Source organism: Hylobates moloch, unplaced genomic scaffold (genome assembly GCF_009828535.3).
Source record: "Hylobates moloch isolate HMO894 unplaced genomic scaffold, HMol_V3 SCAFFOLD_1, whole genome shotgun sequence".
In the NCBI taxonomy this organism is placed as follows: Eukaryota; Metazoa; Chordata; class Mammalia; order Primates; family Hylobatidae; genus Hylobates; species Hylobates moloch.
The window spans coordinates 28,828,224-28,844,993 of record NW_026652276.1 but is presented as its reverse complement, the minus strand read 5'-3'; the positions used below and the strand labels follow the sequence as shown (position 1 = coordinate 28,844,993).

The following is a 16,770-nucleotide window of genomic DNA, read 5'->3' as shown; positions in this document are numbered from 1 at the left end:
GCGCCCACCCGCGCGCCCGGCCGTGTCGCCCCTAGCCCGTTGGTCCCCGGACTGCGGACCCCGCCCCCGACGGGGGCCAGGTAACCCGCTTCCGAGTGTGCCACGGCGACCCCCATTCCCCCTCCCCGTGTCATAATAAGTCTCACGTTTTCTGCTGGCTGGAGGCTTGGAGCGGTGAGGTGACGTTCATTTCGGCCGCGTGAAGTTTTCTTTCAAACTGGGATTGGTGGGGAGGCCGGGGGAAGGGAGCGGGGCGGCGATCTTGGCGCCCTGCGCGGAGTCCGGGAGCCGCGTCCCGGCCGAGTAGGGGAGTGCGCGTGGAGCCTTCCACCTACTGGTCTCCGCCGGCAATTCTGCGGCCGCGTTTCGGAAAGCGCACCGCATTGACCGGGACATGAAGCGGGATAAGAGGGGTCCTGGGGAATAGACTAAGAAAGACATTCATGTCTGAGATGCTCAACTGTTACTCTTTTGAAAGTGCTTTAGCAGTGCAAGTTTAAAATTAAAGTGTTGATTTGCTTTTTCTCCCCCGGGGTATGTGCCACGTTCCCCAAAGTCAAAGGAACGGATGAGAGTCCAAAAAGTTGCTACCCTTGAAGTGTTACCTATCACTATCAATCACAGCTTGTTTATTTGGAAAGAACTTAAGTGAACCGTCAAGAGAAAAACAAATGCATATTCTTTCTACAAATAGTAGCATTTAGTGTCTTTCCTGACCACATTTGCGAAAAGAGGGAATAGAGACTTCTATAATTAAAGGGAAAAGGAAAATGAAAGGAGCTGAAAATAGTGAACTGTGTAGTCTGGGTGACTGAAATTTGAAAGCACATGAAATTATCAGGACTGCCAAACGGTATTTCCGAGAAACCTTATCACAGATTGTGAAGAAAATCAATGCTAGAAGAGTCGCAACAGGCACCGTACTCTTACTCCTTTGAAGAATCCCAGAAATAGTTGTTGAGGTTTTCTTTCTGCTGAGAAAAAAACGATATATTGAAAATTAAATCATCAACAGTACCTTAAGCACCACTCTATAGGTAATTTTGGATAGTGTCTTTTCTTTACATTTTGATATAGGGAAGGAATTAATTCACATCGACACAAACTAAATAATAGATACCATATAACTTGTGTGATATTGTAGCTTTTATAATGAATTACTTCTTGAAAGTTTTTTTATACAGTGTATTATTAAGCAATTGTAACGATAGTCTTTTTTTGTTTAACTATAGAAAATGGTAGATGGTGTGATACAGCAAACAAGATTAACAAATTTTCATTAGAGAGAAATTATTTGGACTCAGGCTTGCAATAATATTATGATGATTTTAAGAAAAATTGCAGTTCCTGTGAGTTATATATTGGTAAGGCAGATTTTTAAACAGTTGCCAGTTATCTAAGTAAAATTAGTTTTCCTAAAGTCGTATTTGGGAAAGTCTGAGTAGAGAACCAGTAAGTCGCTCTATCATCCCAACAGAGAGCAAATATTTTAGTCTTAAATTACCTCAAAAAATCTGTATGTCGTTTATAATATGTAAATGCCCAATATATAAAGGATAACATAAGTTCTCTAAATTGTCACAAGTCCTTCCTAAAAACTGAACCTAAGTGTTTAGGTATCTGTACAGTTATAGAGATCCTTGAAAATACGAAATAAAGATAATCGAAATTAAGATGAAATGTCTGATAGTTTACACAATGTAATTATTTGGTAGAAGAGGATCCATTGTGAAATCTTAAAGATACATCCTCAAGTTCCCCAAAGTTACCAAGTTGATGTAGTCCTTGCCCCTGGTTTATTGAAGCTTAATTTAGCTTCCTTGAAGCCTGTCGTTTTCAAGAGTTGACTTTCATTGGCTGCCTAGTCACCAGAGGCACACTTTCTCCCTCTAGTGGCTAAGGCTTCAGACACTACATTCTGTCACCCTGCCTCCCGCTGAATGGATCCCAGATTTTAGAATAACAAAGATCTCATGACCACCTGGGAGAATTGGACCATCTTGGCAAATGTTTCCCTCTTTTTAACATCCTACATTCCTTTCTTATTTGCAGGTTATGGTGTATCTAACTCATCCAGAGAAATCAAGATTGTTTTTTCATACCAAGATTGGGTTTTATTTCATGCCCGTGGAGTCTATAGTCCTAAGATTCACAATGCAATCCACTCATGGGAAAGAACCCTTGCATAAACTGTAATTCACTTTGTTCAGAATTTCTCTGGGGAGTTTTGTTTGTTTGTTTGTTCGTTTTTGTTTTGTTTTTGTTGAGACTGAGTCTCATTCTGTCACCCAGGCTGGAGTGCAGTGGAGCAATCTTGGCTCACTACAACCTCCGCTTCCTGGGTTCATGCGATTCTCCTGCCTCAGCCTTCCGAGTAGCTGGGATCACAGGCACCCGCCACCACACCTGGCTAATTTTTGTATTTTTAGTAGAGACAGGGTTTCACCATGTTGGCCAGGCTGGTCTCAAACTCCTGACCTCAGGTGATCTCCCAGGGTGCTGGGCCTCCCAAAGTGCTGGGATTACAGGTGTGAGCAATTGCACCTGACCTCTCTGAGTAGTATTTTGATAGTTAGAGGGTGCATTTATTTCCATCCTTTGCCAAAGATATAGACTGTACACATTTTTTTAAGGTACATATATAACTATACTGTACATTAAAATATACCACTAGGAAAGTGGAGTACCATGTTCTTTGGCCACTGTATCCAGTTGGAGAGTTAAGTTTTTACTTTAGGGAAGAAGTGGCAGGGTGGGGACGAAACAGACTCCTCTACCCTTACCATTTTTCACGTAGCGGTTCTTTTTCATCCTTTCTGTCCCATCCTACCCAAACATTTTCCTGCACCAACTCCTATCATAGCACCTTGAATATTTCCTTCATAACATACTACTTTGTAAATATTTTATTAATGTGTTGAGTTTTAAAATAAAATCTGTCTTTGCCACTAGGATATGATCTTTTTAAGGCCAGGGATTATGTCCTGTTAATCATTGTTTTCTCAGAAGTAGCATAGTATTTGGTACAAGTTGGTACTCAATAAACATTTATTAAATTAATGAATATGTAGGAAATTATATACTCAGCTCCTTTCATGTATTAAATTCTTTTCAAAGGACAAAAAGGGTCGGATTTCGAAGATACATGCTGATTTCATAAAGAATTTGGTCAGATCTTGGCTCGTAAGTCATATTACAAATATCCTTAACAGGTCAGCTCTGGCTTACAAGCCACACAAAGGATCTGAACCTCTTGGTAGATAACAGTTATATTTACAAAATGTATATAATATAAAATGTTATATAAATAAAAAAATTATATGTAAATATATATTTTTAACATTTATATGTTAATTTTGCAAATATAAATATGAAAAGTGGCTAACGTTGTATATAAAATGCAATTTGGAATAAAATACATTTATGTAATGCCTCTGTTTCAAAAATGAATTATTTCTTGTTACTACCTGACAATTCATGAACCAGGGTGACTACCAAGAAATGCAACAGGTTTAATTTAGTAATCACTAAGTGTGATCAGCAAAAGAAAAATTTTACAAGGCAATATAGCTAAAAGGTACATTATGGAGTATTGGTTCTGTTTTCTTTGGGTAGTTTGTTTTATCTATTTTAGATTTAAAAGCCCTAAGTACCCTTTAAAGGAATTTGGATAAAATCCCCTTTTGTTTGCTCAAGGAATTAATTGTATGTTTTTAAGTTTTGGGGTTTTTTTTAGCAGAAGGTGGGAGGGGACAGTTTGGAAAATTATAATTCCTAAAATCAAAGAAGAAATTTTTGGAAATGAATTCTATATTTTTTTATTTAAATGGCTTTATTGTGCTAGATATATAATCAACCAGAATAGGTACCCTAAAATAACTTGAAACCCTGAAAAAGTTAAGAATAACAGGCACACATAAGCACAATGTTTTAAAACCGATAACTTGTTTTATTTTTGTCAGGTGATGTTGTTCTTGTCTTTGAAGTAGTGTTCTCTTTTTAAGCGGGATATGGAACAATGGTCTCACTTACTCCTGTTGACCTAGATTGGCACTATGAAGAAGCAAGAAAGCCAAAAATGGAACTACCTTTTCAAAGAAAATATTCTAAGATACCAGATCCAGTTCATAAGTAAAGCATATAAATACTGTCAAACTTTACTTCCCTGAGTACACTGATAGTCTGGGGTCTATTCAGCTGGCATATAAATCCCACATGGTGAGGGTCTTCTAATTCCATCTACCTTGAACAATAGTTTCTTTTAACAGTCTTGAGAGTGTCACTTTGCAATTGGAGATAAGGCTCTTATGCAAATACTCATGTCCCTAAAAAAGGTAACATTATGACTGAAATTCACACGTTAGTAGAATACTATCAGATTTCTTCCAGAGAGTGTGTTTTGATGTAGAGCAGGTGATAAGCTATCTCTATCCCAAATGAGAATTATAAATTATGGGAGTTAAACCAATGGGGTGAGGACCAGAGAGGTTCCTGAATAAAATGAAAGCACGCATTTTTAAAGATGTCATTAAAATCCACCATAATTGCTTTCAAAATGCAGATTTGTTCAGTATTTGATAAAATGAGTTCCATTAATGCAAAAACGAGGGAACTTTGAGCTGGGTCAAGTGGTGATGCTCAAAGTCAGCTCTAAAAAGGATTGGGAAGACCATTCTTCTAAGAAACCCTAAAATTTTAAGAGCACAAAAAGTACAGGGAAGTTATTGGAATCCTCAATAAAGTGTTAATTCAAGAAATGAAAGAGATATGATTCAACTTTGTAAAGAAATAACTTACCAAAAGAGGGTAACAAAGGAGAAGATGCCTAGTGAGCATTAATTTAGACACAGGGCAAAAAAAACACTCATTATTTGGAATATTTTTCAGCAGCTACATGCAAGAGATTAAAAAGAAACTTATTTTGCTGGGTACCAGCAGGAAAACCAAACATAATCATTTGACTTTGGAATTGGGAGGTGAAAATAGGACAGATTAACCTAAAGATCTGTGATATCAAAGGTTGGATTCTGCAAGAGAGATCCATACTCTAAAGCAGAGTGATGACAGGTTGCATCTCAAGGGAAACATTTGGTGGTTAAACCAGTGCCAATAGCAGTATGACTGTCTTTTTAATCCTGTGAAAAGCTTGTGCAAGTACATACCCAGTGTTTGTGAGAAGCTTCAACTCTTTATAAACCAAAATTATTTCACAGTAAAGCAAAGTCTAATCACTTGCTTAACAATTGTGTTAAGCTGAAAAAAAAAAATAGAGGAACACATTACCAACAGATAATAAAGGAAATAATCCAGAGAATTCACCTTCCCCATTTTTATAGCCAGATGGTTACAACCTAGGGAATTGAGAACCATATAGGGATAGAACTGGGGAGCCATTTTCTGTTTTATAACTCTGAAAGAGGGCGTGAGCTATGGAAAAGGGAATTGAATCAAAGAAAGGTCATTTACAAGTAGTAAAGTCAAATGTCACCTCCCCCAATTTTCATGACTGTGGTTTAGAAAAAGGTTAGCTTAATATAGAACTTAGTGTGGCATTCTGAACTGTCGTAAGACATGATAAAGAAGAGAGTAACACCATCACTGTATCTCCCCCAGCAGCTGTGCCGAAGCTTCACAAAAGTATTTAAAACCTGACGTCATGGTGAGGTACTAGACACCTGGGAAAGTCCCACTCAGTAGACTAAGAATATCACTCTTAAGTCCTGTAAACTATATTGCAGAAATGGCCACATTGGAAGACTATACTTTTGAAGTGTACTATTATTGAGAAATAAATCCATATGAAGAATCTATAGCATTTTAAATTGATGATATGACTGATTTCAATTAAGTTAAAGTATCAGTGGGACTAGGAAAGTCACATATATCATTTTTATAATTATATCCATTTATTTTGTGCCAGATACCATGGTAAGCATGTTACATGCATTATCTCATTTAACACCCACTGTCATTTTAAGAGAGGTAATATTATCCCCATTTTTCACATGAAGAAAGCTTGGAGACAGTATTAACTTGTCCCTGGTCCCACAGTTTCAGAGCTAGACAGTGTCAAACACACGTTTTAGGTTCTAGAAAGCCCATATTCATAACCATCATACTATAGTCTCTCTAAATTGTCAATTATTTTCATCAATCATACAGACATCTTACTGTAGTTAATCCAGCCTTATGAGTAATACACAGTCCACTGTTGTGTCTCTTGAAAGCATACTGAATGTCCAGGGTGTTTTAAGATGGTTAATCGAATGTGGTATCAACATAGAAGTTTTTACCAAACCCAATACTTATCTATGTGTGAAACATTACCTATTTGGCATTTAGTATGTTAAAATCAGATGTTTATTAATATCTAGAGGCCGGGCGCGGTGGCTCACGCTTGTAATCCCAGCACTTTGGGAGGCCGAGGCGGGCGGATCACGAGGTCAGGAGATCAAGACCATGGTGAAACCCCGTCTCTAGTAAAAATACAAAAAATTAGCCGGGCGTGGTGGCGGGCGCCTGTAGTCCCAGCTACTCGGAGAGGCTGAGGCAGGAGAATGGCGTGAACCCAGGCGGCGGAGCTTGCAGTGAGCCAAGACTGCGCCACTGCACTCCAGCCTGGGCGACAGAGCAGGACTCCGCCTCAAAAAAAAAAAAAAAAAAAAAAAAAAATATCTAGAGCTCTTCTCAATAAGCGAATGACATGAGAGAATCACTGAGAGTGAATTGAAAGAAAGTCACCCTATAAAGAGTTGAGTAATAATCAATGGTGACAAAGAGTTCCAGATAAGAAAATAACTTTAAAGTCTGGGTCACCAAGCATACTTGCACATTTTATTTCAAAGGGGACCATTTCAGATTTATTACTCCCAGAAACAGATGGATCATACATCTCCCTTTTCTAGACATACTTCACCTACATGTGTAAATAATGAATGCATGGCTTTCTGTGATAAATACTGTAATTTTAAATGGTTGCGGCATTCTTAAACGACATGTCTCAGGGAACAGATTTTTTTTCCATTGGAGAACAGCTCTCAGTTTACAGTAAAAGTCAAGTTGAACATTTTGCTAGGGTTTATACATGAAGCTTGTGAAATTAGAATATTTCTCTCGTTTTTAATTTACAAATACAGTGAATACTGGAGTAGAGAACATAACTATATTATTTTAATTAGGATTTCCTATCCCATGCGTGTAGAAGTTACATATTTGCTCTCTCATTACAGGTTATTTTTTCTAAAAGCGAAAAGGAATAATGCTTTTATTTGATAACAAAGACACTATTTATTTGAAAAGCCAATCAGTGATTTTAGGGGAACTCTGCTTAAGGGTGTTTTGAATAACCTAACCCAGAAGAGCTTCCTAAAACATCAGATAGTAGCCAACAAATAAAATGAATATGGTGTCTGGTATGTTCAAAATATATTGTTTAACATTTTCCCATATTTATGTTAGATGAATGTTTGGCATCAGACTGGTTGAATATTTAAAAAGGAAGGAATGATGTTCCTTCACAACATAATATGGAAGACAGAGGAGTACCCTACCCCCAAGTCTTTGGAAATATTGCCTTCAGAGGTCATTCCTGATGTGAGGGGGACACTGCAGGCTGTCAGGCCTGGTGCCATTAGGCAGTCTATCATACACAAAACTCTTTGATCATTTCTAAGCCCAACATTAGCAACTTTCTGATATTTTCACTGTCCGTGTGATTTTCCTATGTGAAGGGAATATACATGATCATTATATTTTTCTTTATAAACAAATGACATTTCTGGTTTTTTTCCACCTATTTCTTATGAGTTTAGAAATGTATGGTTTTCCTTTCTAAGAACAGTACAGTAGTGCATCTGTAAACTTGAGTTTAAGGCTGATGGCCAGTCTCTTGAAAGTGGAGCTCACTAAGGTCATGCCATTTGGCACTATCCCTGTCACCTGGCCAGACTTCTGACCCTCGAGAATATGGCCACCATCCTTCTACCTGCTTTAGAATATCAGTGGATTCATAAGCAAGCCAGCCTTCTTAAGTTGATTCATGAGGGACAGCAGTATTTTTGAAACAGCCTGTCTCAATGGAGCCCCGGAGAGATCTGAGAGGAAACCCAAAAGATCTAAGAATGAGAAAAGGAGAGATTAACACTATCAAATTATGCCTGTAATAATGACAGCAGAGTTGTTGAGAAAAGAATAAGTCAGGGAATGGAGGCTGTCAGTATAGACGGTAATTTCAAGAAGTTTTGCTATAAAAGGAGAGGTAGAAGCTAGTAGCTACAGGAAGATGTAGGGTTGAGGGAAGTTTCTTGTTTGTTTTGTTTTGTCTTTTAAGTAAGACCTTGACATATGTCAGTGCTAATGAGAAAATTGGTAAAGTGGGGTCCCTGAGGGAATAGGAAAGAAAAGAATCTATTGCACAATTGGCAGGAGTAGCTTCAGCTAGAAGAGGACATACCTTATGTGCTTAGGATAAGTAAGAAAGGAAGGTTGAAGATATAAGTAATTTTGTAAGTTGTCATGGTGGGAAGTTTAGGAAAAGTATGAAGAAGGTATCGATGTTATTCATTAAGGTTGTAAAGCCACTGGATTGAAAATGTAAGAAGAGTGAATAAATTTGAAATCGTTGCTTTTATACAAATAGAGAGAGGCTAACTGAAAAAAAAATGTAGAAAAATAGGCAAGCCGAATAGAGGACCCAGTTAAGGCTGGTGACCACAAATAAACCATCAATAAGCTCAATGCTATAACTGTAACTGGGCTCACAGCCCAGATAGAATCTTGAAAAGAATGAACCACAGGATTGATCCAGTGTAAAAAATTTCACCGGCTGCAGAGCTGGAAGACATTGAATCGAAGTTGAGCTTGACTTAAAGAAATGAATTGGAGTAATGGATCATCAAGCAAGCTATACAAAGCAGAGAGGGTACTGACAGGTAGAAGCAGAGGGGTACAGAGACCTCAGTTGGGTCCCAGTGAGGTTAAATAATTTGCATAAGAAGGAATAGTGAGAGATAGGAAAGTATAGAAGATTGTGAACAGAAATTTCTGATGGAGAACAAGGTGCCAGAATCCAGAATGGAGGTTGGGAAGTCATGGCCTCTAGGGGATGGAATATCAGAAACATGAAAGGATAATCGGAAGATGTAGCTCTTGGGGAAGAGAGGGAAATACTGAACTAGGTGCAAAAGTCTATGAAGAACGAATCCCTGGAAAACTGATAAATAAAAGCAAGGAGGAAGAATTGTGAGGTGGTAGCTGGAAAGAATGAGCATCAGAGGAACCGGGGATTTACATGAAAGTGTATATGTTCTGAAAATGTCTTTGGACTACATAGGGGATGCTGACTCCTTAGTCTAAACTTGAGCAAGGTGAATCAATAGAAAATGAAAAGCCTTCACTTGAGAGGACTATGGGTAAGTTGACCATATGAGCTGGTTTGCCAAGAACTGTCTCAGTTTACACCTGTGGTCCTGGCATAATTATTAATAGTACCCCCTTTTATTCTTAAGTGTCTTGGTTTCTGTGTGACATTATATATTCATCCTAGATGAGAAGGAGTAATGGCCTCAAAGAAGACCTTTTTCATTTAGGCAATGTTGTTTTTATGTTTGTTGTGTTGTTGCTTTTGAGACAGAGTCTCACTTTGCCACCCAGGCTGGAGTGCAGTGGCGCAATCTCAGCTCACTGCAACCTCCGCCTCCAGGGTTCAAGCGATTCTCTCCTGTCTCAGCCTCTTGAGTGCCTGGGATTATAGGCATGTAATCCCACCTAATTTCTGTAATGTTTGTGGAGACGGGGTTTCACCATGTTGGCCAGGCTGGTCTTGAACTCCTGACCTCAAGTGATCCACCTTTCTCAGCCTCCCAAAGTGCTGGGATTACAGACGTGAGCCACAGCACCCAGCCTAGGCAATGTTTTTTTTTAAAGAGATAGGAGGCTATAGATGGATTTACTTGTTTGTTTGTTTGTTTTCTTAAAAGAGGAGTTCCAGGGGCCATAATGAAAAAGCTTTGAGAGCATATTGAGCAGTGAGATATTGATTCAGGAGAAAGGAGGTTCTAAGCAGTGTTGTAATTGAGAGTGCAGAAGAAAGGAGTTGACCTCAGCTTCAGCTCCCATCTTCCATTTCAATCTTTGTGTCAACTTTCTCGTTCTTTCCATCTGGAGTCAAGTGGACAATCAAGCCTTCATAGGTGAAATATGCCTACTATTATTCATATCTTTGCATTGTTGCAAGTGATTGCAGCAGTTATTGTACTGCAAACTGACAGATTTAGGTAAGAAACCTTTATAAACGTTTACCAGAGTCCAAGTTCCTCCAGATCACTGCCATACAATGACTCCTAATTGAGATGATAACCTCCTACTATTTGCTTTCTTTTGCACTTATGTTTTGAGTGTTCTTTATTCTGAGCTTTGGCAGATTCAGCTCTGTCTCTGCCAACTCCATTACTTGCTTCAAAATCAGGGTAAGAAAACAAGGCAGCTTAAGGCCTCTGGATCATATGAAGACTGGTTTATTCATCGAAGTCACTAGATTTTGCCAAGCATTGTACACTGAGAGCTGATGACGAAAGGATTAGAGTACTCAAGTCAGATGCCAATGCCAAAAAGGAAGCAGAAATTACCACCCTTGCTAAAAGCAAAATATTCTTATGTCTCTAGTCACAACCATAGGCTAAAATGCACCTTCAAAGACTAGTATAGCATGTAACCAAATTGTAATTGAAGATTCCTTTTTTAAAATGAAATGATCCCAACTCACTAAACACAGAAATCTTCATTACAGCATCATCACAGGAGACCTTTAAGTCAATGAGGTCATCTGTATTTTAGTCTGCAAATAATATATTATTGTAATGCAATGAAGGCATAAAGCTTATTGATAAAATTTATGGAAATGTAGGTAAAACCATTTCTCTGAGTTAGGGGTATTCTTCAATGACCGTGACAAATAAATATTAAATTAAAATGCGGGATTTTTATTCACTTTCTAAAAAATATTCATTCCGGTTTACGAATAGACTGTCCATAGGAATTCTTAAAGTAGTAAGCTAGCAGCATGAATTCAAAATGTGAATCATTTGTTTAAAAATCTACACACATTTTTTTAGAATTACCTCATAATCAGCCTCACTGCTTAAAACCATGGTTCAAACTTTTTTCTGTACCTAAATGATCCACGTGTTAAAGATATTCCTATTTAATTCCAACTTTCATTGACAGAAAAAATTCTAAGCTGGACTCGCCCCCCACTAGCTTCCCACTATGTTCTGCAGGAATATCAGAGTATTGGAAGTGTTACAGCAGTTTGAAAAATATCCCCCTAGAACAGTATTTTTCAAATGACTCGTTATAACACATTAGCAGGCTGTGTGTATTTAGTCAGTCATAACCAGCATCTAAAAAAAAAAATAGAATCGAATAGAGTACATTTATCACACACAACAAAGATAAATAAAAGGTAACTTTTTGTATCAGAGGTGTATCTATCTATCTATCTATCTATCTATCTATCTATCTATCTATCTATCTATCTATCAGCTCACCATGTAAAAAGCTATTTTTACTCCCTATGGATTACATGGTCAAAAGAAGACTGAAAGCTACTGGCCAAGAGAATGGATAAACAAATTGAAGTGTATCATTTCATTGAAATATTGCACAGCAACTAAATACTACAACAAATACATATATACACACACACACATATATATGTACTACATAAATCAATACATATATAAATACATAAATACCACCGCAAAAATCCCTAAAATATTATACAGGGTAAGATAAGTGAATTGTTAAAGGATTCTTATATAAATTGTTAATTCTTAAAAACATAGAAAACAATATATATTGTTTTTGTACGTATGTTTGTGTAGTAAAAGTATTATAAAATATAAAAGAAAGACACCACTTTGGGAACAGCAGTAACCTCCAGTGTGAGAGAGAGGAGGATGAGATGCATCTGCAACGTTTGATTTCTTAATAAACACAATTCTAGAAGACAGGAGACCTTTGTTCTAATTCTGACTCTGCCATTACCTGACTGTTTTACTCTGATTGGGTGACTTCATTGCTCTTGTCCTTGCTTCTTCCTATGTGAAATGAAGGGATAATACCAGAGAATGATCAAAGAGTCAGGCTGGAAGAAGTGGATTTGTGTAATGAAAATATTTACTCATCTAATATTTAACTCATAGAATTTAGGTGATTACTCAAAGTTAACCAGCTAGCTAATGGTAGAACTCAGGCTAGATAGAGAGAAGTCATCTGGAATCATAGTGTTTCATTCTCTACCCTGTAATTATGCCTTTGATGAAAGATAAAAGGACATGGCATCATTTTATGTAGGACTGTAAAATCAAGAGTTTACCATTATCCTCATCTTACTATATGAAGTGGGCCTCGTGACCTATGGTTCTTGTAATGCTACTGAAGGAGAGAATGAATATTTTGAGAAGGCCAAATATAATCGAATGTGTATATGTTTTTCCTGTTAAATTTTAAAAGCAGTTAAGATCACTGTCAAGTGAACCTTTAGTTTAGCTATGTTTTATCTTAAATAATTGATAGTAGCCTCTAGTCCTTTGATTTATAAATGGGAAAACATGAAATAGTTATTTTCAAGACTGATTTGTGGCTACTTTTTGAAGTTGGTTGATTGATTTATCCACCAGTACTTTCTACTGGAATTCGAATTCAGGGTAAATTCAGAAAATAATAAGAGAAACTAAGATGCAAAGGGGAAAGAAAAATATCAAGAAATCTTGGTTATGAAAAAGCCACAATTGAACACAAAACTTACTTTTGCAAACATAGTAATCAGATAAAAGAGGAAACACACTGTTGGTTACATAGCTTATATTGTCTGGATAGCCTGTGAAATTATCAGCCCATAAAAAAAAAAAAAAAAAATTCCAGCTCAGTACTCCAAGAGGAATTTGACCCAGGGGATACTGGCAAAAGTACCATTGGCTATATAATTATCAAGATCTTTCAATCCAGACGGCCTGCTGCCAAATCCAGGGTCCTGTGATTTACTGTGTTACTTAACAGTTGGACAAGTTTCTTAATAGTCTCAGTTTTCTCATCTGTTAATAGTAGATGGAAATAATAAAACTTACCTAAGTTTTGTTTTTAATACGGTTTACATGAGTTAATATTTATAGTTGATCAAATCAAGGCTTAGAGCAATGCCTCATTCATGGCTAAGTGTTTTATTTGCATTTCTTTGATAAGCAAACAAATATTCTAAATAGCAGTTTTACAAAGAACATTCTTAAATTAGTGTGATTGAAATTATGACAGTTAATTATTGCAGTGACATAAAAGCTGATCATTGTTTTATAACTTAATTTTCTTTTCTTTTTTTTTTTTAAGAGAGACAGGATAGCTGTCTGTTGCCTAGGCTGGGGTACAGTGTTGTGACTATATAGTTCACTGCAGTCTCGTATTCCTGGGCTTGAGCAATAATCCCACCTCAGCCTCCCAAGTAACTGGGACTACAGATGTGCACCACCACGTCTGACTAATTTCTAAAAAAACTTTTTAGAGATGGGGGTCTCTCTATATTGCTCAGGCTTGTACCTTAATTTTATATTGATTTCCTTCCCAATATTTAAAAATCTTTTCCCAAATGTCTGATGTCATTTTTTTAAAAGAACAAATCAGACTAATGAAAAACATATTTTCTTCCACATCAGAGTACCCATTACTTATGCTTGCTCTTCAAAATGTAATACCCCAAATAACATATATCAGATTCAAATTTTTCTATCCAGACCTTGGTCAACTCTAAATTAGAGCATTTGTATAGTATAAGTGCCTAGAAAAACCTCACATAGCAACAATCAGCTGAACTAGCCTATGCTTACATAGGGAGTGCAAAGTTTAGGACAACCTGCCAACTAAGTTTTCTCCTCCAGGGACTAAAAATTGCCTAGTTTTTGTTTGTTTGCCCTCATTGGGAGTCTTTAAAATGAAAACTTTTCGCTTAAGCATTTTTAAATGAAATCAGATCAAATACGCTTAAAAAAAACTATAGACAAAAACCTATGTATATGGAAAGACAGCATAGTCTGTTACACTTATCTATATACAGCTTTACTTCTGTTAAATTGCTACACCACATTTTTATTTTTGCCCCTGAACTATGCTGATGCCATATATTATAAATGAATGCTTTGTAATTCCCTTTAGGTTATTTAGCACCTACTATCTACATCAATAATGTTATCATTCATCTCAATAAAATATATTTTTTCTTGTATGTGTATCTTATCTACACTGCTATGTTAGAGCAATTTTAGAGAAAGACTCAGTCAACTGTTTTTATAGTGCTCTTATTTCTTAATAGAGTGCTTTAAACAGATTTGGTACTATCTTTGTAATAAAAATTATCACAGAGATAAAACCCTTCATCAACAAAGTGTTATAAAATATTCCACTGTCATCTAGTCATTCATTCATTAAAAAGCACTTTTAATGCAGTTTCCTTTCTCTTTTTCTAAATTCAAATACCGATGTTCTTTTTAAATTTAGGCCTTTGCACTTTGTCTAAATCGACCAAGCTATTATGGTCTTCTGTAGTTTTTAAACGAACATCTCTTTGGTGTCTCTTAAATCTTTTCAGTGTTTATAAAAAGGCTGTCAAGTGTTTTTAGCCTCTTTTCAGAATTTATATTATCATAGTCTTTCAGGTCCTAATATACAGCTCAAACATTGGTGTTCATTTAGAGTACTATCTTCATACTATGTACTTTTAAAAAAGTGAGCTTATGTCTTAAAATAGTATATGACTTCAATATGATAGCAGAACTAAAACTAGGATTAAAGCCTAGCATTCAGAAACACCTGTTAACTTATTCTCAATTTCTTTTAACTCAGGCTACAGAACATAGTGAACTTTCACTTTTTTCTTGTTTATTTTTACTTGTTTTTCTTTCATATAATTCTCATAATATTTTTATTTCTAAATAAAAATTAATTTTGACAGTAAATTGAATGTAAAATTGGATATACATACACTTAACAGTAATGCAGAATTGTAGCACAATGTATGTTGGTCTTAATGTTTAATGTTTTCATGTAAAAGGTTATTTGGTGGTAGATTTCTTTAGGAGCAGGATCTTAGGAGCCATCAAAATAGTTAACTTATCTCATTTTCACTCAGTTCAAATCTCTCATTTAGTTATAGCAGAACTTAAAATTCTTACTTGCAAATCCATGTTGCAAACTGGATGGAAGTTTATTTTTTATTGCAGGGAGTGAGAACTTTATTATAATTCATTCATTTTTATCATTTAAACTTTGATTAATTCTAAGAATAGTTGAAGTTACTGTGAGAAATATTTGAGAATCTAAAGAATTAATTTAGGAGAGTCTCAATGACCAAGAAGGCATATAAGATTCAATTCAATGTGATGTAATGAAAACATTGTAATATATTTTGACACAACCCATTCATTTGATAAATTGTTTATCATATCTATGTATTTCAGGAGGTCATAGTCATAAACTGTGAATATCCTCTTTTAAAATCTCTAATAATTGAAGTGAAATTAATTGTGATATGAAATAATAAAATTATTTAAAAAATTAGTGTAGCTTGCAGATTATTAATTGTTATGGAACTTTTTGATGCATTACTAAAAGTTGATATGTCACTGACCGTCTCCATGGACACAGTAATGTGTGTTTTAGAGAAATCATCCAGTATATCTTGTAATAAGAGCCAAAAGATATTTTCAATAGAATTAATAAATTATTGCTTAGATTTCTTTTTAACAAAGCAATTTTTTATCAAGACTTATCTAGCTAAATACAATAACAATAGGAAGAAATCAGAATCTCTCTCATTACCTGCTTCTGTAATTGTGCGTGCATAAAGTATGCCTGAAGGCTTTGGAAAGAGAGATTCTGTGAACTGAATACTAATTTTGTGAATACTGTAATTTCATGTCTGCCATCCATGTTCAAGCTGGTTGTGGCTTGAGGAGCAGCTGAGGCTTTATGGAAAACTTTGTAAAACATTCTATTTAGAAGCAATTCTTGTTCTTTGCATTATGTGCTCTGGGTATTTTTCTTCCTTTGTGTTTTATTTTGAGCGCATTTGTATGAAAACAAGATCTTTGTTTCTTACAAGCACATCTGCTCTTGCTGCTTATAGATTAGGAGAAGTCATCATCCTCTGTGACATCATAATCATTTCCATGGCAACCAGTTTGGCTTACTTTCTTTGAAAATGTAATAAAAAGTTACAGAACATTAGCAGCAGCAAAGTGTTTATCTCAAAACAGATACATAATAACTTCTTAGTGATCTGCACCCACTGTGTGTGGCCCATTCATTATAAGGCACCAAAGCTTTAGCCTATTGCGTTTAATTCCCTTAAAGTTCATGTGACTGTCAATTCCTGTTATCCACAATTTAGAGAAAAAATAGAATGCTTGAGGAAACAAATTCTGAAACGAACAACTTTATTGCACCTTAATGCCCTGTTACATGGCTTGGCTTAGTTCACTAAGGGAAAAAAAATATGTGAGACCTTGGTGTTTTATGTCCTACTGTAAATAATTATATAGATTTGAATAGCGTCTGGAAAAATCTTGAAGCCCTTTATTGAAATGATTTTATGAACAGGCACTACATTCACTCAACCACTTTAGTACTGTCACTAGTGTGATGAAATGTGGCTATGAAAGACCTCAGAACATAATCATTGGGATAGCCAGCCAGCCAAGGCTGGTAAAAAAAGCACTGGAACTA

The 16,770-nt window shown here is 36.1% G+C and overlaps 2 protein-coding genes across 2 annotated transcripts in view; both read right to left on the bottom strand.

Moving 5' to 3' along the window:
* Positions 1-301, bottom strand: part of IKZF2 (IKAROS family zinc finger 2) — a 153,849-nt gene extending 153,548 nt beyond the window's left edge. Inside the window, exon 1 of the mRNA XM_032754644.2 lies at positions 147-301. The gene's annotated coding sequence lies outside the window, so the exon portion shown is untranslated. The remainder of the gene's footprint in view (positions 1-146) is intronic.
* Positions 187-16,117, bottom strand: LOC116809470 (uncharacterized). The gene is made up of 4 exons (XM_058443307.1): positions 15,865-16,117; positions 12,046-12,098; positions 718-971; positions 187-416 (listed from the first exon to the last, which is right to left on the bottom strand). The coding sequence occupies exons 1-4, from the start codon at positions 16,033-16,035 to the stop codon at positions 187-189; spliced, it is 708 nt and encodes a 235-aa protein (XP_058299290.1). The 5' UTR covers positions 16,036-16,117.
* Between the last annotated feature and the right edge of the window lie 653 nt (positions 16,118-16,770).

Coding starts and splice junctions, on each gene's coding strand:
- LOC116809470 (XM_058443307.1), bottom strand. CDS start 16,035: ATGTTTTACAAAGTTTTCCATAAAGCCTCAGCTGCTCCTCAAGCCACA. Junction 12,099..15,864: donor ACGCACAATTACAGAAGCAG/GTAATGAGAGAG, acceptor CATTTCACATAG/GAAGAAGCAAGGACAAGAGC. Junction 417..717: donor TCCCTCTTTTCGCAAATGTG/GTCAGGAAAGAC, acceptor TCTATTCCCCAG/GACCCCTCTTATCCCGCTTC.